This window comes from Trachemys scripta, chromosome 5 (assembly GCF_013100865.1).
Source record: "Trachemys scripta elegans isolate TJP31775 chromosome 5, CAS_Tse_1.0, whole genome shotgun sequence".
NCBI classification, from domain to species: domain Eukaryota; kingdom Metazoa; phylum Chordata; order Testudines; family Emydidae; genus Trachemys; species Trachemys scripta.
This window is the reverse complement of record NC_048302.1, coordinates 114,790,238-114,814,040: the sequence shown is the minus strand read 5'-3', so window position 1 is coordinate 114,814,040 and position 23,803 is coordinate 114,790,238. Positions and strand designations below refer to the sequence as shown.

Below are 23,803 nucleotides of genomic sequence, written 5' to 3'. Positions count from 1 at the left end.
CAATCCATATTTAAAAATTTCCACTGATGGAGAATCCACCATGTCTGTTGAGTTGTTCTGCTGGTTAATTACCCTCACTGTTAAAAATTTGCATCTTATTTCTAGTCTGAATTTGTCTAGCTTCAACTTCTAGCCAATGGATCTTATACCTTAGTCTGCTAGATTGAAGAGCCCTCTATCAAATTTCAATCCCCATGTAGGTACTTATAGACTGTAATCAAGTCACCTCTTAACCTTCTGTTTGATAAACTAAATAGATTGTTTCATAAGTTTCTCACTATAGGGCATGGTTTCCAATCCTTTAATCATTCCCATGGCTCTCCTCTCAACGCTTTCCAGTTTTTCAACATCCTTCTTGAAGTGTGGACATAAACTTAGAGGGAAATAAATATTCACCATCTCTGAGACTGCTTAGAAAGGTTTGAACTTGCAACCATTTGAACACAAACCACAAAAATCAATAATCCATGATTTGGTTGTTGATAAAGTCATACTCAAGGAAGGGGTTTCATTTGTTCCTCCACAGAGCATTTGGACTTTATCTTAGAGGACAGGAGAGAGTTACCTGCTCACAAGGACCCATTTTACTATGGGGCCAAAAGGGTGAGAGCATCTCATGGCTCAGTTATATTTCATGGAGGAATTTCTTAACAACTTAAAAATCAAAGTTTTATATCCTGTGTTGCAACACAAAAGCTGAAAAAATTGGCAAACAGCTACAATTCCCTCCCAGCCTGCAACAAATGTATCATTGATTGCAAATATTACTATGCAATGTATTGGTTAGATGTCCAAGTTATTTATAAGACTATGGTATGTAAAAATGAAGGCATTTTCTTTGCATAACTGAATTGTCTTGCCTTTGCAGAAGAAAGTCTTGATACAAAATTTCTTAATTTCAGCTAATATGCTCTGGGTGTCTACCAAGAGGATCATTAAACAGGAGTATTCAAACAAACATTAAAGTGTCCAGTGGATAGCAAACTGCATAATAAAATTAACTGTTTATATTTGAACAAGACAAAGAGCCTAAGAGAGATAAAATGCCACTTGAGAGTACACATTTGTTTTAAATGTCTGGAAGCCTGCTCTTACACTGATTTTTTTTCCCTATGCATTATGGAGAGTGTTCTTTAACCAAACTTCATCAAGGAAGCATTGCAGACAAAGTATAGTAATTGCATTATCTAACTTACACAATGTAATTACAAAGCTTGGACTGCAATAAGAAGTTGTAGCATTGAGATCAGCAAAATCTGTTAGCTTGTTGTAATGGGGAAAAAACCATCTAACTGAGTTTTTACATTTTAAACTGTTTATTAAAATTCATGGAACAATCTAATATTGTGAGGAGGTACCTTAGTAAGCAGACATGCTGCCCCTAAATCATTTCTTTCCCCGATAGTTGAGGATGAATTTTAAAATAATGTAAGTCTATAGTTCTTAGCAATTACAGAAGTCCTGTCACTTTCAGCATTTAAGGTTTCATCATTCTGACAACATCACTGTTAACTTTGCCAGTTTTGCTGTAAGATTACATAATTATTGATCAAAATGCCATGTCTTAAACCAAAGTATCCCTGCACAACCACTAATATTAATTCAAAGCAAGGTGCCCCGACAAGTGCTGTGTTGCCAAAATTATTAACAGGGGACCCTCCTCAATTATCCCCTCATGTGACATTATTCTCCCCTAGTTCACAAGCTTCCAGCATAGATTTTATGGCCTGAAGGCACCATTAGATCATCTACTCTGATTTCCTGGATAATACAGGCCATTGAATTTCACTTAGTTACCCTTCTGGGACCAAAAACATGTGAGTGACTAAAACATATCTTCCAGAAAGGCATCCTGTCTTCACTGAATCCCATCCTCTTCCTCTCCCAAATTCCACCAATCCTTCCACTCACTACAGCCATTTCCTTCACTCCTCTTGACCAACCATAGTTCTCTGTCCCCAGCACCTGAAGAAGGGCTCCTTTGCATGTGTCCCCCTACCTGGCAGCTGTTCCTCACAGCAGCACTGGTGGGGTAAGTAGGTCATCCTACAGCCTCTGCTGTCAGTGGTAGCAGCAGACTGGTTATCGAGATGGGTGACCATAGGGATTGGGTCTTTTCTAGTGGTGAACTGACTGGTTACTTAGAGACTAGATTCTTGAGAATGGCAGTTCTTCCCTGACTGGTGTTGGTCTTCCCTAGATGGTCAGAGGGGGGCCTAGAGGAGGAGTGTGTTTTCCTATTGTGGTGGTGGTGGGAAGGTTGGGGGAGTCAGGCTCGGGTCCCTCTCCCAGTGCCAGCTCTTTAACTCTATGCCGGAGCTGGGCAGGCAAGCACCAGCAAGCTGCAGGATTTCCACTCAATATGGTAGGAGCCTAGGGCATGTATACACTACAAACATAAATTGACCTATGTTAGGTCAACTGACAGCCATCACAGTAATTACTGCAGTGGTTCATGTCCACTCTACCGTCCTTCTGTTGGTGGTGCATGTCCTCATCAGGAGCATTTCTGCCAACTTTAGAGGGGCAGTGTGGGAGCTGAGAGCCCAGGCTCTCAGCTCCGAGTGCAGCTCCCCACCAGAAGCCCGACTGCCCCCCCCCGCTCCCATGGGTTTTTGGCTCCCTGCTGGGAGCCTGGCTGTCCCCCCCACAGCTATTAGCTCCCCGCTCCTCACCGGGAGCCCGGCAGTTGAATGGAAGCTCCCAACTCCCCACTGGCTGAACCTGGCAGTCACACGGAGCCTCCCTGATCCCTGTGGGGAGCCTTAGCAGCAGCATGGCTGGGCGCAGAGAGCCAGGAGACTCTAGTTGGAGTCCTCCACCCGTCCTGAGGTGACAACCCAACTTTCTTGTCAATTTTATGGCTCCAGCACGTAAGTAACCTGCAGTGTCTACCCTGACACTGCTTCATCTTAACTACGTTGCCATAACTCCACCTCCACGAGAGGCATAGGGCTTATTATGTCGGTATGGTAGGGCACTTACATCGGCGGGAGCTAGGCTGCAGTGTGGACACTGGCATAATTAGATTAACATAAGCTGCCTTACATCGACCTAACTCTGTAGTGTAGACCAACCCTTAGCCCTGCATTCTCTCCTTCTCTTTGTGTGCTGCTGACTGTGCGGAAACTTCAGGGCGCCTTTTGCATGGACTTCCTTTTGGCACTGGTTGCAGACATAGTATGAAAGTTCCCATTGCAGCAGTTGCTATAGCAATGGAGGGTGCAAACATAGCACTATTATTCCTTATTATTAGTATTACATTAGCACTTAGAGGCCCCAGACATGCTCTGCCAGGCCAGGCATTGTACATACTCAAAATAAGAGAGATTCCCAGCCCTGAAGAACTCAAAATCCCCAAAGACAACACATTGGAAGTATTATTATTCCCATGTTACATGAGGTGGATCTGAGGGACAGAGATTAAGTGATGTACCCCGGGAGTCTATAGAAGAGCTAGGAGTATGGCAGCTGCCCAAGCAAGAGGTGGCGAAGTCCCAATCTCAGAGAGGGCTTTAAAATGTTAACAAGCAGAGCCGACTCTAGTATTTTGCCCCCCATCCCCAACTCTGCCCTAGGCTACTGTAGACACATCAAATGACAACACAAGCTGACAGTTCTGGTGGACTGAGAGAGCTTCATAGAACGTTACAATGGCCCTAAAACAAACCAAATTGTGAATATAAATCTTTACACAGTCACCTTCAGAAACTCATCAAGTTCCCCTATTTTCTGAGCTTTACTGAGCAGATCCCCTTGTTCATCCTTCTGAGCTTGTTTGAGCTCTCTTATCTTCCTTGTACGACATGCCAGGAGTTTCATGATTAGGTCTTTACCTTGTTGGACACATTCTGGAATATAAAATGTAAATGATTAGGTGTTACAACGCTATAATTTTGGGAAAATAAGTGTGTGAACTTTCATTTCTGGTTTAAAAATGGATACATTTAAAAAAAAAAGCCTGTGTTCAAGTTTGATTTTTATTTCTGCAATAAATATATTCTATTGTAGGGGCAGCAACACTGTCTAGTGTATAGGGCACCAGACTGGCTGCTAGGACTTCAGGGTTCTATTCCTGGCTGTGCCTCTGACTTGCTGCATGATCTTGGACAAGTCACTTATGCCAAAGCTTTCACTATCCACTGATATTTATTTTTATTTTTTGGTGTGTGGGGGTTGCCAGCTTGAGACATTTGAGGCCTAACTTTCAAACACTCCACAGCTCCAGATGAGTTTTCCCTGCAGATCCAGACATCTGCTATCCAAACCTCCCTCACCTCTGTCTTTTCATCTGGTATTCACCTAAGCCCCTCAAAAAATATTAACCTTTTTTTCCTATAGATACCTCAATAATTTACTACTCTGCCAAGTAAACCGTGCAGCTAAAAATGAATACAGAAAATGAATGTTACATTGTGGCAGCTATTCTGCCACCATAACAAGGTGTTTTAGCTATGAGAAGTTCCTTGTTGGGGGGAGATAAAGCAGTGCATTATATAAACTTTGCACATTACTCATGCCCAGTGCTAATTTATTATAAACATCAGCCTGCTGACGAACATAAATTCCCTGACAAATCATTTGAAAACGCACTGAAAGTCTTTAATAAAAATCTAGATAGTGCAATGTTTTTTCCCATTCCCTCCACCCCCAAAGTCTACACTAACCTTGGAGGTTTAAAAAAAACATTTTGAAAAAACAGCTCTGGTCTACACTACAAACTTACGTTGGCCTAACTACGTTGCTCAAGGGTGTGGAAAATCCACAGCTCTGAGCGACGCAGTTCTATCAACTGAACTCCCAGTGTAGACTGTGCTATGTCGATGGGAGGGCTTGTATGCAAGACGTTTGAGATAATCTTTTAATACAGGAGGTTACTTAATATGCGTGTACAGATTTTACTCTTATGGACAAAAGTACCTATTTCACATAAACCTAACGCCTTATCAGCTGCATCTCTGTCTTGCAACAATGCAAATACGACTGAGAGAAAAACAAAAGGAATGAACTCAAACAAAATTTAAGGGCTTACTTTTAGAAACACACAACAGCCCCGAGGTAGGCATATATGTCCTCCTTTTAAAGAATCCATTCAACCCTTTGCTTAAACTGTTATTCATATGACTACTTACCATTTTTTTAGAAAGGACAAAACCTGCGGAATGGGGATTGATGGCCTTTAGATATGGCAAAACTCACAATTCAAAACTAGCTGAGACTACGAGCAACTCTCCAGTGAGAGTATTTACATTCAGGCTCTTCAGCTCCTGGAGCTTTGACATGGACAGCATGCCAATAGGGCAGTTAAAGAATCAATTATCCTAAGAAAGCCAGCTTTGCATTTCTAGGGGTATGTCTACACCCAGCCGCTAATTCGGCGGCTGGCAATTGAAGTTCTGGGTTCGACTTATCGCGTCTTGTCTGGACGCGATAAGTCGAACCAGGAAGTGCTCGCCGTCGACTGCGGTACTCCAGCTAGACGAGAGGAGTACCGCGGAGTCGACGGGGGAGCCTGCCTGCCGCGTGTGGACCGAGGTAAGTTCGAACTAAGGTACTTCGAACTTCAGCTACAAGTTGCGTACCTTAGTTCGATTTGGGGGTTTAGTGTAGACCAAGCCTAGCAGACAAGGGGTTTTACCCCAGACTGATCACTTCAGAATCAAAGTTATTTAACAAAGACAGCAAATATTTACTTTCAAATATAAATATATAAAACCAGCTTCCCTCCTTGCCCCACTTGGTGCTTGACCCAATGCCCATTGAGTTGAATGGAAAGATTCCGCATGACTTTGATGGATGCTGAATCGAGATGTTATGAAGGGGACTAGAGACATAAATACTCTTGTGGCAAACCACGGAATTAAATCAATACAGAATAATGTAATATTCAGAGCAATGCACAGGTTCACAACTCCCATTAATGACAGTGGAACTCTGATTCCTAAATTCAACTTGCATCACTCCAAGATACATTAAAACTCAGTAGGCTTCAACGTCAGTTTAAAAAAAATCAAATACACAACTGTAATAAATTCCTCACATGTGATGAATAGAGTGATAATGATGGATAGATACGTCTGCCGAAGTATTTTGATTTAAGTCAAAGTAGAACAGTTGTTAATCAGAACAGGACAAATCCCCTACCCCCCTTCTATATCCCAACCATGGGGCAGGTAGGCATGGGAAACAATGGAGAGCCTGCAAAGTAAACTACAGAGCTCTTCTCCATGACTCCCCTTACTCTCTCCTGAGTAGGGTGGGAAGACATCTATAGCTCTGTGGCCAAGAGTCAGCATTCTTCCATATTAAGTGGGAACTATTACCTGGGCATCTATTCATATGGGCTTAGCAGTAGGGGGACAAGATTGGTTCAATCTTGTAGATAGTGAAAACCTACCAAGGGATGTGAAAATGCAGAGCAGGGCCAAAGGAACTGTGAGCTGCAGGATCAGAAGTTTTCATCTTGTAAATAGATGCAGGAGAACCATGGCTGCATGAAGAGAGTCTAAGGACCCAGTTTTCAAATTACTAGTAATTTTAGGTGCCTGAAGTATTGGGTGTCCAACTTAAGACACCTTAAAGAGTTCCTGTCTTTCAGGGGGAGGTTGCTCAGTACTTTCTTAAAGCCAGGCCTCCTTAAGGAGTATGAATTTACACACTCCAAAATTGAGGCTCCAAAAATTATTATTCAATTTTGAAAATATCGGCCTACCATGCCTATTTCCCTGCATGTGTATGGCACTGAATATATCAAAACAAGGCTCTTTCATCCTGCCCTTGAAAAGCATAATGGGGAACCTGATATACCAGGAGTTGTTAGTTTGTTGGGAGATCCCAGCTTCTGCAATGGGTGAGGGACTTCAGGTTAGTGAGCCATTCTGCTCCAGATTTTCTAGCTACAAAATACCTGTTTAAACAAAATTTCATGGTGCGGGGAAGGGAGGGGAGAGAGCTAAAATGCCCCCACCCCCAAAGTTAGTTTATTTCTTTTGGGGGTTTTTTATCCCTCAAAATCTAAATTTGAACACTCATTTTAACCTCAGGAAGACAGAGAGATGAAGTGAATTGCATTTATCACCCCCAAATGACCTTTTATAAAGGGCTGATGCCACAACTGTGTTTTTGTTTTAAACTTTCCTGTTTCATTTGCTGGTAGGAGAACATAACACAATGCTTTGCACTTACGCAACCGCCACTGGCCTTAAACTCTATGACGCTACGAACACCTTTTATCCAATGATTTCCAAGCCCTTACCAAACATTAATTAGAAAACCCTCCCAATACCCCTGTGAAGTAGATGTGACTAAGGGTAGGTCTACACTTACCTCCGGGTCCGGTAGTAAGCAATCGATCTTCTGGGATCGATCCCGGAAGTGCTCGCCGTCGACGCCGGTACTCCAGCTCGGCGAGGCGTATGCGGCATCGACGGGGGAGCCTGCCTGCCACATCTGGACCCGCGGTAAGTTCGAACTAAGGTACTTCGAATTCAGCTACGTTATTAACGTAGCTGAATTTGCGTACCTTAGTTCGAAGTGGGGGGGTTAGTGTGGACCAGGCCTTATATTCATTTTACACATGGGCACAATGAGGCACAGAGAGATTACACAGACCACACAGCAAGTCAATGTCAAAGCCAGAAACAAGGCCTAGGTGGCTTTACTCCCTGTTACAGAGCATATACCCTCCCTAGGAACAGTAGTCCAAATCCTCAAAGGTATTTAGGCTCCTCACTTCCATCCTTTGAGCATCTGGGCCAGCATTCCTAGTTTATCCATTAATATGCTCCAAAAGAGTGAGATTTCATGCACTGTTATTACTCTTCATGGGAAAGTGAGACAAGTTAATACCAAAATAAAGCTCACAAGTCAATGAATTTTAAAGATGAAGGTCGGAAATGTCTGTTTAAAAAGTACTTACCATTATTGTAATGTGCTACTTGCTCCCAGAAGGCCTTGTGCAGGCCTGTTAAAAGCTCTTCCTTCTGCGAAAGAGAGAGGTTGCTCTTTACAGTTAACTGGTCCAACATGCCAGCTACAGCATCTAGTCTACATTTACTTTCTTCTTGTATCCTTGTCTTCAAAAAATCAACCATTTTCACCATTAGCTCCCAATTAAATATTCTTTCCTGAATGTCCTGAAAACAAAACAAAAATACTATGTAAAAAATTAAGTGCAGGCAGAGTGCTGAATCTCTGCAACACGCTGAGCCCTTCATTAACCCATTCAATACTGAATGATGCAAGAGACAAAAACAGTGATGCTAGACAAACGGTTTCCTCCAGCGACCCATTCATTTGATTGTGTGTGCTCACTTGCACCATGGAATGGGTTAAGCAAAGCTGTCTACATTTTCCATCCAGTGCTTCCTGGCTCTTTAAGAAATGAAAATAAATCTAAAATGAATGAAGCAACATGAATAATAAGTTAGCACTGCACATTTCAATCTTCAGCACAGGCTGATGCTGAGGGGGAAAAGTTTCACTAGATGGAGCAAAAGGATAAGATCTAAGGATTTTTTTTTTTCTAAAATACTGCCCAGCTGGTCAGTTTTCATTTAAGAATGAGCACGGTTATAGGACTACAATACCATTGTAGAGTGAGTCCTAATACACTGAGATTACTGACGGTATATAAAACAGAGTAGCTCAGTAAATGATTGAAAAATAAGTCATTACAGATCACTTCCATTACACTATGGCACAGGAAACCCAGGTTCATAGCCCATCTAAAAAATCTTGCTCCTCAGGTTAGTGGTGCTTATATAATGGCTTGAGATGGGGAGAGGTACGTGATGCTGGTAAACCAAGTGCCAGCTCTAGCCAAGGCTGTAGGCATTAGCTAAGAACTGACAAACTCATAGCTGGAAACCAAACCAGCTCACCTGTATGTTAGTTTTGTTCAAAATAGGTATTAGTCTTAAAAGAATGTAGTTAGTGTTTAGACTCTGTGAAATGCTCGTAAGTTGCTGCATGCATTAATCTCACTTGTAATGGCTATATTCCATGCTATAAGGAAATATGTAAGTTATGCTTTATAACTTTAAAAGTGTTTGCTCTGAACTTGTGAACCGAGGTATGGGAATCGTCCATCCCCATTAAGGAGGCCTATGAAGATTAAATGGGCCATTGAGAAACATCACAGTACAGAGGATTGTGACCGGCCCTATCACACTTTGGAAATGCTATGTGCAAGTGAATTCATATCATGGACAGGAAGGCCAAATGTAAAAGATAAAACAGGGTTACAGGAAAATTTGTCATCTCTTGGCTTGTTTGAACTCTCACAGGGCCAGAGACATTAAACAAAGGCAGAGATTCCCCAAGGGTTATTCCTGGGTCTGCTGTGGGGATATCTTAAATTGACAGATTACCACTTTACTGTCATCTTTAGGAATCATGGATGGTTCCTTTGTGTATATGTTTGCTTGCTTTAATCATTTATTTTTGCCTAGTTAATAAGCCTTTAGATAGTTTATTACAGGACTGGCTACAAGCATTGTCTTTGGTGTAAGATCTGAGATACAAATTGATCTAGGGTAACTGACTGGTCTCTTGAAACTGGAAGCAATCTGAATACTGTGTGATTTTTTTGTGTAAGTGACCATTTACTGTATCACTAAGTCCAGCTTGCCTGGGTGGTAAGATAGACTGGAAAGTCTATGGGGACTGTCTGCGACTCTATGGTAAGACTGTTACAGTGATCCAGGAGTTCACATCTGTTACAGAGTTGGTGAAGTCTAATTATAGAAAACACCACTAGTTTGGGATGTCTGCCCTGTTTTTGACAGTCTGCCCTGAGACAAGCACTCATGGTCGTGAGCCACTCCAGACAGCATGATAGGGTGACCCTTAGCAACTACTGCAACTAAAGGAGAAGATAGTCCTTCTCCAAAGAGCTAGAAAGTCCATGAAGGCAACGTTAGGTAGAAAAACTTATTAAATGTTGGACCCAAACATAAGAAATAATCCATTTAGACTGAACATTCATATTGAACCAGGCACAACTGAGGAAAGTCCATGAATGGAAGCTTAGTGGACCATGATGCAGAGAGACCACCTATAAAGATTATTTGCCAGTGTGGGTCATTAAATTTATTTGACTCCCACGTTGCACAATCATAAATCATTAGCTACTAACCACTAAATATTTTATGGGTGAAAAAATGCATCTAGAGGCCATAGTGGGCCAGATTCTGATCTCATTTATTCTTCTGTAAATCCAGAATAATTCCAATTACTTCAGTGGAGTTACTCCACAATAATAGCCTGTATAACTGAGAAGGATCTGGTCCAATGACAGGTTAATTATGTGTAACAGTATGCACTTTATGTTGCATTAAAATGAATACACTTGTAAATGTTATTGCTTCCTCTCTCATGGCCAGGTTAGTAGGAGGTGCTGAGGGTCTTCAATTCCAAAGGAAGTCAGGAGTGCACTCGGAACCGTTCTTAATTTGAAGTATGGCCATCCAGGCATGGTAGAATACATACAAAAAAGATGTCTCAATGCGCAGGTTGATGTTTCCCTTCCCCATCTTTAGATATAGTGCTCTTGCTGCTTGCTCATTGCTCTCACTAAAATCTTGCAGAGCATTTTTATTCTACCATGACTGGATAGTTGTGTTTTCAGAACCAGAATCAAAGCAATGAGAGGTCACTCACTTAAGCGTTTTTACAAACTACTGAGAAAGCTAGTCTCCTTAGAACAGGTTAAAGTAAACAGGCCACAGCTGGTAAGTTGTCTACCTAATTCATAAACTCTGATTGACATAAACATTTCACAGTCTCATTATGCTCTGAGTTAGGATTGACTGTTTGAGTCTCTCTTCAGCTTTCTTTCCTCTTGTACTTTACCATTGCTTGCAAATCCTGAGACTGGCTTAATAACCCTTCTACTGCAATCATTCTCTCAGTCAGATTCATCATTATCTTTCCTCTTTTGGCACTTGAGCAATTTGATTGGTTCAGGAGAAACTGCTCGGCTTTGTCTGCCTGCTTCCAGAAAGCTTCCATCTGCAGAGTAGGAATTACAACACATCAATTATTTCCCCCTTTACCTAAAAAAAACCCCATAATATTTAAAAACCTGAGAAATTAATTACCCTACAACACAGAGATGTGTTCTATTATGGGAGGCAAATCATTGTAATTCAAGATGAAGCCATTAAAAAGTCATCATTTGGCAAAACCATTTTCACAAAAATCTCATATTTTGAAACATGGCGACGCACCCTGGGTAATGTCAGATACCAGCGTATGGTACCTGTTGGCTAATTCTGACTCTTCATGGAGGTTAGTGTATACAATTTTATTTAAGATTGCTATTTAAAAGAACTCCTCACATACAACACACTAAAAATAGGCTAATTCAGTGGTCCCCAAACTTTTCAGAGTCATGTGCCCCCTGTCCCTGGAGCCAGGGCCGGGAGCGGGTATGCGGATCCCGGGCAGGGGGGACATGGACAGGGGTAAGGGGGCTGAGGCTGGGGCTGCAGCTGGGGGCAGGTCTGGAGTGGAGCTGTGGCTGGAGGGGTCTGGGTGGTGCACCCTCCATGTCTCCCATGGGAGCTGGCCCAGGCCCCGCCGCACCCCCCCAAAGTGTTCCTCTGCACCCCCCTCAGGGGGAGTTGCACCCCACAATTTGGGGACCTCTAAACTAATTACTACAATTGGGGATAGAAGAATGGTTATTAGCTATCATCTCTTTCTAACAAGTTCCTTTATTATCAATGTTGTAGCGTGGGAGTGCATGTGTAGCAAGATTTTAGTTTAAAACTCAGAAGTTTTTCACCAGCTGAGGTTTTTTGCAGCTATTGAGTTTGTAAACATTATATTAACTTCTCAGAAATTGTAACCATATTATGTGGGTTAGAAAGGTGTATGCCCACCTACAGATCACCAACCTTAGGCTCTAATCCTGTAGATACTTGTGCACAAGCTTAATTCTATACATGTAAGTCATTCCATTGACTTTGGTGAGATTACTTACATGTATAAAGCTAACCACATGTACATGAGTAGAATCAGGGTCTTATACTGTAAGCTTTCCAGGACAGGGACTTGGGTCTGTGCAGTGTCCAGCCATCTAATGGTTATATATTGCTGCAACACAAGGGTGCCCCAGTCCTGACTGGGGCCTCTAGATGTTATCATCATAAATCTTTATTAGTAATAGTAATAATAATAATTAAGGGGAAGATTGTGAATAGTGGCTGGCACTTGACTTTCAACGGGATTTGTGCTACTGAATGTCCCCCAAAACAGCCAAGAATTGTACTTTGAAATTCCAGGTGCCTTTTTTTGGAGGTGGCAATCTACTGTGTATGGTGAGGAAAGGAAAAACCTTATAGCACTGAGGGAAGAGAGGTGCTCTTCAAGGGCCTGTGGCTGAAGTCAACGAGAATCTTTCCATAATATAGTAACTGTGATGTGATGTGTAACTCCACTCAACTACCTCAAGGGGGGGGGAGGGGGTTCCAAAGAGAATGGAGCTAGGCTGTTCTCAGTGGTGGCAGATGACAGAACAAGAAGCAACTGTCTCAAGTTGCAGTGGGGGAGGTCTAGGTTGGATATTAGGAAACACTATTTCACCAGGAGGGTGGTGAAGCACTGGAATGGGTTACCCTAGGGAGGTGGTGGAATCTCTATTCTTAGAGGTTTTTAAGGCCCGGCTTGACAAAGCCCTGGCTGGGATGATTTAGTTGGAGATTGGTCCTGCTTTGAGCAGGGGACTGGACTAGATGACCTCCTGAGGTCTCTTCCAACCCAAATATTCTATGATTCTATGGGTATGTCTTCACTACCCACCGGATCAGTGGGTAGTGATCGATTTATCGCGTCTAATCTAGACGAGATAAATCAACCCCAGAGCGCTCTTCCATCTTTGGTGTAAGATCTAGGGTAAGTGACTGGTCTCTTGGGACTGGAAGCAACCTGAATATTGTGTGATTTTTGGAGTAAGTGACCATTTATTGTATCACTAAGTCCAGCTTGCCTGGGTGGTAAGATAGACTAGAAAGTCTATGGGGACTATCTGCGACTCTATGCTGTACTCCAGTGCTGCGAGAGGCGCAAGCAGAGTTGACAAGGAAGTGGCAGCAGTCGACTCACCACGGTGAAGACACCATGGTAAGTCGATCTAAGTACATCGACTTCAGTATGTTATTCATGTAGCTGAAGTTGCGTAACTTAGATCAATCCCCTTTCCCCCCAGTGTAGACCAGGGCTACGATTCCACACATGGAGGCAGATCCTCATCTGATGTAAATTATCATACCTCCATTAAATGACAATTTACATCAGCTAATGGTCTGTCCCATGAAGCTCAGTAAGGCTAGATGACACTAATAATATCCGTTTCACACATGATTAACTCTGTAGAATATTGAACAATAAGTTCTTTAAAGGATTGCCTTCACAGTCTCACAAGAAATGTCACATGCTTCTATCTCTGTCAGCCGGACATGTGTTATTAAGTGAAAGGAACAGAGATTAAATAGAAAACCATAGAAGTTCACGCTGGCATATTTCACAACTACCGAACATGTCAGAATGACTGTTGGTTTCTCTGTCAGAGAGGCCCAGGGCTAGGATATATGGGCTGTTCAAGTCAGGACTGAAGTGCACTGGCAGATCAGTGTGGGGAAGCTTATACATAGCCTGCCAGTATGACTGGTCTCTCATACTCATGAACACTAAATTAACTCAAATGTTGAAAAAAATGGAGAGAAAAAGACAGTCTGAGAGATTCTTCTCTTATTTTCTAGCAGACTAGATAGATAAGATCTTTTTCCACCTCCAGGTTTTCTGGCTCAGGAATTAGTTTTGACACACTAGTGCTATTGAACTGAAAAATTATCATTTCATGAGGATCAAATGTCAACAGTAAAATTACATTTTTGCATTTAAAAGCAGTTTAAATGTGTTACACTGTGCAAAGCAGCGTAGCCAGAAGAGTTACTGAGGTGTTAGTAACACTTTAATTATGCCAACTAAAAAAGTTTATCTATGAACTGTGCATACTTTACACGGTACAAGTGAGTATCAGATGTAAGGAAAAATATTACAGGCCAAATTCTGCCTTCATTGCACAAGTACAATCCCACTGAGCTCAGATGGGTATAAAAGAGCTTAAGAGTCTATGCCTATATGGTTTATTTCAACAGTGGATTTTTGAAAAACAGAAAATGCACTAAGAATGAAAACTAGAATAATCACTTAATTCTGACTACCAGCCTGCTTATTTCACTCTAATGCCACTTCAGTTCCAACATGATTTTAGCAGCCTTTGTCTTGAGAACGACTACAGCTAGCACTTCATATCAGTGCTGAAGATATAGCTGAGATTTTGGTATATAAAGCATTAATCTATTACATTATTATATATAGTTCTAAGTCAACCTTTACTGAAATATCTTTTACACAAAAGTGTACCAGTAATCTTTCAAGATATGTAACTAATTCTCTTAGTGGCTCAAAAGATATATCAGGTCCTAAAATCATATTTAAATTAAGGTTGGGGGAAAAAGTAAGATTATAATAAGAATTATGTGATAAGGTCCAACAGCTCATATTATACAAGGGCTTGAAATATTTTACTAGTCCAACAAAGTAATAAGCATTTGACATCTCTATGTATTGTGCAAGAACCAGTGAACCAGAATCAGAAAAGAAAGATGCTAGTTGCTGGCCAGAGTTAGAAACACTTTGCTAGACGAATGTACACATGCTTTCAGGATCAGTGGACTTCTAAAAACACTGATCCTGGACTAGTGATAACAAAGAAAAAAAATATTGATTCCCCTATCAACAGAACAATGTTAATTTAGAAATACAGAGATGAATAAAAAATGATATAGGTACATTATCTATGATATGTTCAGAATATTCCCTCTCTTTCCTTTCTAAGTCTTCTAAGGTCTGGTAGTCTGAATTACGAGCGCCCGACATTTCAGTACTCAGTAGTCTGGAGGTAAGTTGTTTCTGTAACTCTTCCAAATCCTGGAAAAATAAGAAACCTGTTACACAGGAAAATAGCTTGTTCTTACTTGGCAAAAAGTATTACTTGGAAAATAATAATATACACCCGGCTTCTATTGAAAAAATGCTAATTTATAAGAGAGTTTGCGTCTTGCCCATGATTCTTCATGAAAGTAAATTCAACAAACATGTTCAGGAAGTTTTATTTCTAGGTACTGCCATTCCTGCAGTAAGTAGAGAAAACATCAGACATTAGGCATGAGTCAGCCCTGATTTACACTTATTTTACACAGTGTAACTCCACTTAACTCAATTTAAACCAGTGTGAGATCAGAATCAGTCCTGGTGTTCATTTCCACTGACTTTGGATACCATTAAGCATTGATCCAAGTCTTCATATTTTTAACCCTTTTAGTGCACCCACAAGTATTTTCAAGAAGATTGCAATTTTGGCTCCCCATCTTTAATTGGCTTCTAAAAATGCCCATGCAGTGCTTGGGGATGGTAGGGTATGAGTATCTGATCCGTGTGTGCAAATGCAGGTGGTTAGCAGTGCATGTGTGTGTGTGTGCGCGCACACACACACACACAGATATGTACGGTAAGGTGCATTTTTAGATGCCACTTCAAAATGTTGACTTTTAATGTTTACATAAGTGATCCCTCTCCTGCCGTCCATCTCCACCCTCTGACAAACAGAGGCTAGTAACACTATTCCTTACCCATCCTGGCTAATAGCCATTAATGGACTTCACCACCATGAATTTATCCAGTTCTCTTTTAAATGCTGTTATAGTCCTAGCCTTCACAACCTCCTCAGGCAAAGAGTTCCACAAGTTGACTGTGCACTGTGTGAAGAACTTCCTTTTATTTGTTTTACACCTGCTGCCCATTAATTTCATTTGGTGGCCCCTAGTTCTTATATTATGGGAACAAGTAAATAACTTTTCCTTATTCACTTTCTTCACAGCACTCATGATTTTATATCTCTATCATATCCCCCCTTAGGCTCCTCTTTTCCAAGTTGAAAAGTCCTAGCCTCTTTAATCTCTCCTCATATGGGACCCGTTCCAACCCCCTAATCATTTTAGTTGCCCTTCTCTGAACCTTTTCTAATGCCAGTATATCTTTTCTGAGATGAGGAGACCACATCAGTACGCAGTATTCAAGATGTGGGCGTACCATGGATTTATATAAGGACAATAAGATATTCTCCATCTTATTCTCTATCCCTTTTTTAATGATTCCTAACATCCTGTTTGCTTTTTTGTCTGCTGCTGCACACTGCGTGGATGTCTTTAGAGAACTATCCACGATGACTCTAAGATCTTTCTCCTGATTCGTTGTAGCTAAATTAGCCCCCGTTATATTGTATGTATAGTTGGGGTTATTTTGTCCAATGTGCATTACTTTACATTTATCCACATTAAATTTCATTTTCCATTTTGTTGCCCAATCGCTTACTTTTGTGAGATCTTTTTGAAGTTCTTCACAGTCTGCTTTGGTCTTAACTATCTTGAGCAGTTTAGTATCATCTGCAAACTTTGCCACCTCACTTTTTACCCCTTTCTCCAGATCATTTATGAATAAGTTGAATAGGATTGGTTCTAGGACTGACCCTTGGGGAACACCACTAGTTACCCCTCTCTATTCTGAAAATTTACCATTTATTCCTACCCTTTGCTCCCTGTCTTTTAACCAGTTCTCAATCCATGAAAGGATCTTCCCTCTTATCCCATGATAGCTTAATTTACGTAAGAGCCTTTGGTGAGGGACCTTGTCAAAGTCTTTCTGGAAATCTAAGTACACTATGTCCACTGGATCCCCCTTGTCCAAATGTTTGTTGACCCTTCAAAGAACTCTAATAGATTAGTAAGACATGATTTCCCTTTACAGAAACCATGTTGACTTTTGCCCAACAATTTATGTTCTTCTATGTGTCTGACAATTTTATTCTTTACGATTGTTTCAACTAACTTTCCGGGTACTAACGTTAGACTTACTGGTCTGTAATTGCTGGGATCACCTCTAGAGCCCTTTTTAAATATTGGCGTTACATTAGTTATCTTTCAGTCATCGGGTACAGAAGCCGACTTAAAGGACTGGTTACAAACCACAGTTAGTAGTTCCGCAATTTCACATTTGAGTTCTTTCAGAACTCTTGGGTGAATGCCATCTGGTGACTTGTTACTGTTAAATTTATCAATTAATTCCAAAAGCTCCTCTAGTGACACCTCAATCTGTGACAATTCCTCAGATTTGTCACCTACAAAAGCTGGCTCAGGTTTTGGAATCTCCCTAACGTCCTCAGACGTGAAGACTGAAGCAAAGAATTCATTTAGTTTCTCCACAATGACTTTATCATCTTTAAGTGCTTCTTTTGTATCTCGTCCTGGGGCCCCACTGGTTGTTTAGCAGGCTTCCTGCTTCTGATGTACTTAAAAAACATTTTGTTATTACCTTTTGAGTTTTTGGCTAGCTGTTCTTCAAGAAAACCCAAAAAGGATTTTATTACATTTTTACACTTAATTTGGCAGTGTTTATGCTCCTTTTTATTTACCTCACTAGGATTTGACTTCCACTTTTTAAAAGATGCATTTTTATCTCTCTCTGCTTCTTTTACATGGTGGTGAAGCCACAGTGGCTCTTTTTTAGTTCCTTCACTGTGTTTTTTAATTTGGGGTATATATTTAAGTTGGGCCTCTATCATGGTATCTTTGAAAAGTGTCCATGCAGCTTGCAGAGATTTCACTCTAGTCACTGTACCTTTTATTTTCTGTTTAACTAACCCCCTCATTTTTGTATAGTTCCCCTTTCTGAAGTTAAATGCCACTGTGTTGGGCTGTTGAGGTGTTCTTCCCACCGCAGGAATGTTTAAAGTTATTATATTATGGTCACTATTTCCAAGTGATCCTGTTATAGTTACCTCTTGGACCAGGTCCTGCGCTCCACTCAGGACTAAATTTGTAAATAAATACTTTTAAATGGAGTAAGTGAAATAATGTCTTCCCAACAGATTTAATAAACAAAAAACTCAGTCCTTCATCTTTATTCCATGGGTTCACACTGAGATGCATATTTCTCAAACGTGCCTTCTTTCTCAAGCCTTTTTCTACCACATGATTTTGTCTCCTACAGAATTACATTAATATCTTATGTCTTAAAGAACTGCAAACACATTTTAGTGACCCTTAAAAACGTTCTGTCATCAAAATCCCATTAAGCTTTCACGTAGAAGCAACGAATGAAGAAATAAAAAAATGCTTATTACAGCAAGACGTCTTGTCCACTGTCCTGCCAATGCAGGATTAAATATAATATTAAATGTAATACTTCTGCTAATACCAGTGGTATTGCTCCTTGCCAAAGTAATTTTCCCTTTATGCAAATACAGTCTTTGAGGATCAGTCATCTCCGTTCAATGATGCCACAACCCAATGTTTGTAACATTTTAAAAACATTACAGGCCAGATTGTCAAGAGCTCAGTCCCCAGTTGGCATCAAAATAAGTGGCTAGATTTTTTTTCAAAAGAAGCTCAGCATGTTAGACATTGATCTCTTTAGAAAAAGTCTGGTCATCAATGCCACAACAGGAACTTTTGAAAATATGACCCTTATTTTTTAGGTGCCTAATGGGAGCTGAGCTCTTCTGAAAAAAAATCTATCCCCATGTGAGTTAGTGCTTCTGAAATGTGCTGGGTTGATAGGCCCAGAGCTGGAAGTTCTCTAAGCTGTTATTAAACCAAAGCACCTCAGCATCATGTTGTCGAGGGGCTGAGAAGGGCAACCGTGTAGATTACAACTTGCGTGTCTCTTAGGAAAAGAATAGAGCCAGCTGTGATTTGTGTTTTTTTGAGCTACACAAATGTCCATTTTGAAGTCGTCTGAGACTGGAAGCATTCTGAATAGAAAACTGCTTTTCAGCAAATCAGGATTTCTCATGAAAATTTCACTTTTTTGTCTATGCCTTTTGGATTTTATGAAATAACACCACTATTTATTTATTTATTCTCTGAAGATGTCCGCGCAGTATGCAGAGGCGGCCAAAAAAAGCAAACAGGATGTTAGGGATCATTAAAAAGGGGATAGAGAATAAGACTGAGAAAATATTATTGCCCTTATATAAATCGATGGTACGCCCACATCTCGAATACTGCATACAGATGTGGTCTCCTCATCTAAAAAAAGATATACTGGCACTAGAAAAGGTTCAGAAAAGGGTAACTAAAATGATTAGGGGTTTGGAACGGATCCCATATGAGGAGAGATTAAAGAGGCTAGGACTCTTCAGCTTGGAAAAGAGGAGGCTAAGGGGGGATATGATAGAGGTATATAAAATCATGAGTGATGTGGAGAAAGTGGATAAGGAAAAGTTATTTACTTATTCCCATAATACAAGAACTAGGGGTCACCAAATGAAATTAATAGGCAGAAGGTTTAAAACAAATACAAGGAAGTGCTTCTTCACGCAGCGCACAGTCAACTTGTGGACCTCCTTACCTGAGGAGGTGGTGAAGGCTAGGACTATAACAGCGTTTAAAAGAGAACTGGATAAATTCGTGGTGGTTAAGTCCATTAATGGGTATTAGCCAGGATGGGTAAGGAATGGTGTCCCTAGCCTCTGTTTGTCAGAGGATGGAGATGGATGGCAGGAGAGAGATCACTTGATCATTGCCTATTGGTCCACTCCCTCTGGGGCACCTGGCATTGGCCACTGTCGGTAGACAGGATACTGGGCTAGATGGACCTTTGGTCTGACCCGGTACGGCCATTCTTATGTTCTTATTTTTTATTTAGGCAACCGAGAACTGGAAAATTTCTTGGCTTCCATTTTGACAAATTCTAAGTATTTTGTGGGGGGCGATGGGGAGGGAAGGGAACACCTGGTCTATGAGTGGGGAAACGATAATCCTACAACTACCACCCTCATGCACTCTATGTGCATTGAGATTATTATTCCCATTTTATAGCTGGGGATCTGAGACATGGAGAAAGCAAGGGTATGTCTACATGCAATGTAAGCCCAGGGTTCAAACTCAGACTCAAGTCTAACCCCCGTTTCATTTACAAAGAAATCAGGCTAACCCAGGATCCCAGAGAGGTGGAGGGTCTGAGCCTGAGTCAAGCTGGGACCCAGGGTTCAAGCCCTATTGTTTTGCAGTGTACATGCAGCCTCCCCGACTAGGCTTGGGGTTAGCCTGAGCTCTGGGACCCTCTCACCTCACAGGGTCCTAGAGTCACAGTTCCACCTGAGCCCAAACACCTACACTGCAATTAAATAGCCCCTTAACTCCAAGTGAGGTGGCATGTGCCAGCTGTGGGGTTTTAATTGTAGTGTAGACATAACCTAAGTGACTTGCCCAAAGTCAAACAGGAAATCGGGGGCAGAGCAGGGAATTGAACCATAATCTTCCAAGTTCCAGAGTAGTGTCCTAACTACTGGACTATCCTTCCTCCCCAGGCTCTCCCAAACTGCGCTGGCTATCTCAGATAAAAGCAATATTTAACTCATGACATGTCTTACAGTAGCTCAGTTGGATGAATGAAGAGACCAGTGCTTTCAAACAACATTAACTAAAGGTTAGGAGACATTATGGAAGTTGTCTACCCTGTAATATTCATGTGTCTAAAGTTTGTCAATATCCAGCATCTGCTTCTGAAACAAGGATTTATTCCTTGTATCTCTTTTCTTTCTAAATATGATTAACTTTAATATTAAATTTGAGGATCAAAAGCTGATCTTAATACAGAAATCCATGGAGACATAGGCTATCAGATAAAATTATAGAGACCTCCAGTGTTAATACATTGATTGTGATATTGCATGATCAATCTAAATCCCTACTGACTAGTGCTGATGTAACATGAGAGATTTTAATTCTAGACTAACTACCTCTTTTTTTTTTTTTTTTTTAAGTGAGGCACAGCTGGTAACCTTCCAGCAGCTTATTCTTAGTGCTGTACCATTTTTTCTCAACTGTTATCTCACAAACATAATGTGATCCAAACTGTGAGTAAGAGCAGCTTTCAGCAATGTACATTAACTGTAAGTGTGTAGTGTGAAAAGCCTCAATCCCAGAAATGGAGTTCAATAAAGTATATGGTTGGAAAATAATTGCACAGAGAGAAAAACAGGTACATTTTCTTGATAACAGCGTAGAATTTCCTTCAGGTACTGCACCCCCTAGTATGTTGTTATTGACAATAATGGGGGGGTCAGATAATGAATTTACACCTAGAGATCATTCATTCTATTGAGCAGCTGGCTGAGGTCAGAAAAACAGTGTTTTCTAGACAGGACTAAACTGTGAAAAAGGCTTTTCTCCTAACAGATTGGAAACAGCACTGTAGTAATTGGTATTTTTTGATAGACAGATAGACATTCAGACACAAGTTGTTATGGATAATCCACCACAGGGGTTCAGCAATCACATCTTCCACTTCATTTTGCCCCTTTTCCCACTCCCAAAAAAGAGGGAAGTTGGAAGTACACTACAAATGGCATTATTCCATGTAAAAGAAATCAACACAGCAGGGTTATATGGTTGAACTTTCACAAACTGCTTAACTTTTATTTTCTGTTGGCTGAAACATTAAACAATGGAGACACTTACAGTTTCTTGCGTCAAAATAATCTTTTGGTACAAATCTTCAGTAATCTTCTTTTTATGGTAAAAATCGAAGAGGTATGTTCTGAGAACCTGAATAAATACCTAGGTGAAAAAAGAGAAATAAATATAAAACATAATCACTTTGATAATCATTATTGGTGATTACATGTATGAATGAGGATGAGTTGTAAGTGAAAATATATTAATAGCAGAAAAGATAATTTACACTTAAAATAGTCATGCTGAAACTCTTCCAATTTGCCTGGGATAACATTATCTTCCAGTATTTCTTACACTTCCTACACTCCTATAAAGACAGACGTAATTTTACATACTTAAGGCAACTGACAAATTTTAAAGCATATGCAAGGCCTTTCATTGAAGGATAAGAAAGTGACTGACAAACATCAGACTTCATGTCTCTGCTTTGGGTAGCTATCACACAATGGCATGTTCAAAGTAGGGTGGATCTTTTCTAAAACTTTATATGTGCCCAAGGTGTAGTGTCCTCACGAATGCCTGTAGTGTAATGCTTTCACCTTTAAGCTGCCATTTTAGGATTGCTCACCTGTATTTGTTTACTATTTGTAACCAAGCCGCTCATTTGTATACCATCTGTAACCAAAGAGTTACAGGCTCTGGGAAGATCCCAGGCTCTGGGAAAATCTCTTAAAAATAGACCTTCAATTAAATAGACTCTAATCAACTTCCCTGATCACAATATCGACAATAGCAAAAATATAACAAATTATATTTTAAATCCTTGGCAGAATCTTCACCCAAGTCCTTCCCACGTATCTCCTTGAAAGCCAGAGAGAAAAGATAGTAAATGGATTATTGTGGGGTTTTTAAATGTTAATCTTGAAAGTGAACAAATAAAGTTGTTGTTCGAATGTGTTCAGCTTAGTGCCAGGATATATGACTCTCTCTTTTTGTCTCTCATATTTACACCAAGCAGATGCCATACAAACCTCCACAATATATATTCAAAAAGTGGAATAGCTTTAAGTTAACAGTTAATGGCTGAATTCCAAACTCTTCGCCATTAGTGCGGCTTCAAAGGACAAGAGGAAAGGGAAACCTTAGCATACTGGATCCAAAATGGGGGAAGCTATTAAAATCCTTAGGGATGGATTCCTTGCTAACAAAAAAATAATTCAAGGAGTCGCTCGACAAGTCAACGTTGCAGTTGAATAGAATTTGGAAAACTTATTATCAATAGACTCGCTGGTAAAACAAGTCTCAGTAGGATGGAAAAAGATACAAGAGATGATGACGTGTACCTCACCTGCTGACACTGTGGGTATGAAAGGCGGAACGTGCCCTCCGAAAATAAAACTGGAAGCCAAAATGCTAAGATTTCAAATACTGTCCAAAAATAAAAGAATTAAAGCAAACTATGAAGATAATGAAGCCAAAACTGAAGTTTCCTTCTTTGAGACCAGACTCTCAGAAGCACTAACCTGGAGGGCAAAAAATGGAACCTTCAAGACTAAAACATTCACCGTGCCTTGGACCAAAAGCCTACTAATGAAAACCAGCTCCTGCTACTCAGAGTGCAATTTTATGATGCAATTTTGTTCTCTCCTTTTGTGGAGCTTCTTGTCAGCAATCAAATGATCTAATCATCTGTCTTTCAAGGTTTCTGTTATGTTATGGCACAATGTTGTAACTTTTAGACCTGTCAACAAGTTAGTTATTGATCTGGAGATCAAATTCATTGTTCTTAATTCACACAAACTGAAGATCATCTTCGACACTGATCCCAGAATTCTTTTAGTCTCCCTTAGAAACCTTTTTAAGAAGATGGGGAGGAGCCCACCAAGAGAGGACACCTGAATGGGTCAAATCTACTCCCCAGGCTTACACTCTGGTTCCTCTCCTTCCCAAGAGTGTTTAAAAGTCTGTCTAGAAAATGCTGCCTCTTGAAACATGCTAATTGTATTAATCACATTTACTTGTTTCTGATATAATGTGATCATATGGAGGTGTGGGGTGTGTGTGAGAGGATTATACCCAGTGTTTAGATTACTTTAGTTAGGCTATAATTGTAATGTTACCCCCTTTTGACCTGAACAGTTAGCTAAAAATTCGGGATCTTGTGGATTGTTTTCGTTAATGATATAAATTGGTGATGGAGTCAAGTGTTTCTTCAATGTAATCTTGTTTATTTACAAAGAATGTACGATGTCTCATTTCCCTGAACAAAGCAG

The 23,803-nt window shown here is 40.5% G+C and overlaps 1 protein-coding gene across 6 annotated transcripts in view; it reads right to left on the bottom strand.

Moving 5' to 3' along the window:
• The window catches only part of EVC (EvC ciliary complex subunit 1), an 86,369-nt gene that overhangs the window by 45,438 nt on the left and 17,128 nt on the right, over positions 1–23,803 (bottom strand). For 5 of the 6 annotated variants that reach the window (XR_004645873.1, XM_034771844.1, XM_034771845.1 and 2 more), the window contains exons 6-10: positions 21,594–21,692; positions 14,863–15,000; positions 10,855–11,013; positions 7,919–8,135; positions 3,703–3,851 (exon numbers count right to left, since the gene is read on the bottom strand). Coding sequence is in view for 5 of the 6 variants with exons in the window: in XM_034771844.1 (XP_034627735.1) it covers positions 3,703–3,851; positions 7,919–8,135; positions 10,855–11,013; positions 14,863–15,000; positions 21,594–21,692 (762 nt within the window). In the remaining variant the exon portion in view is untranslated. The remainder of the gene's footprint in view (positions 1–3,702; positions 3,852–7,918; positions 8,136–10,854; positions 11,014–14,862; positions 15,001–21,593; positions 21,693–23,803) is intronic. The other variant, XM_034771848.1, reaches the window with a different exon arrangement.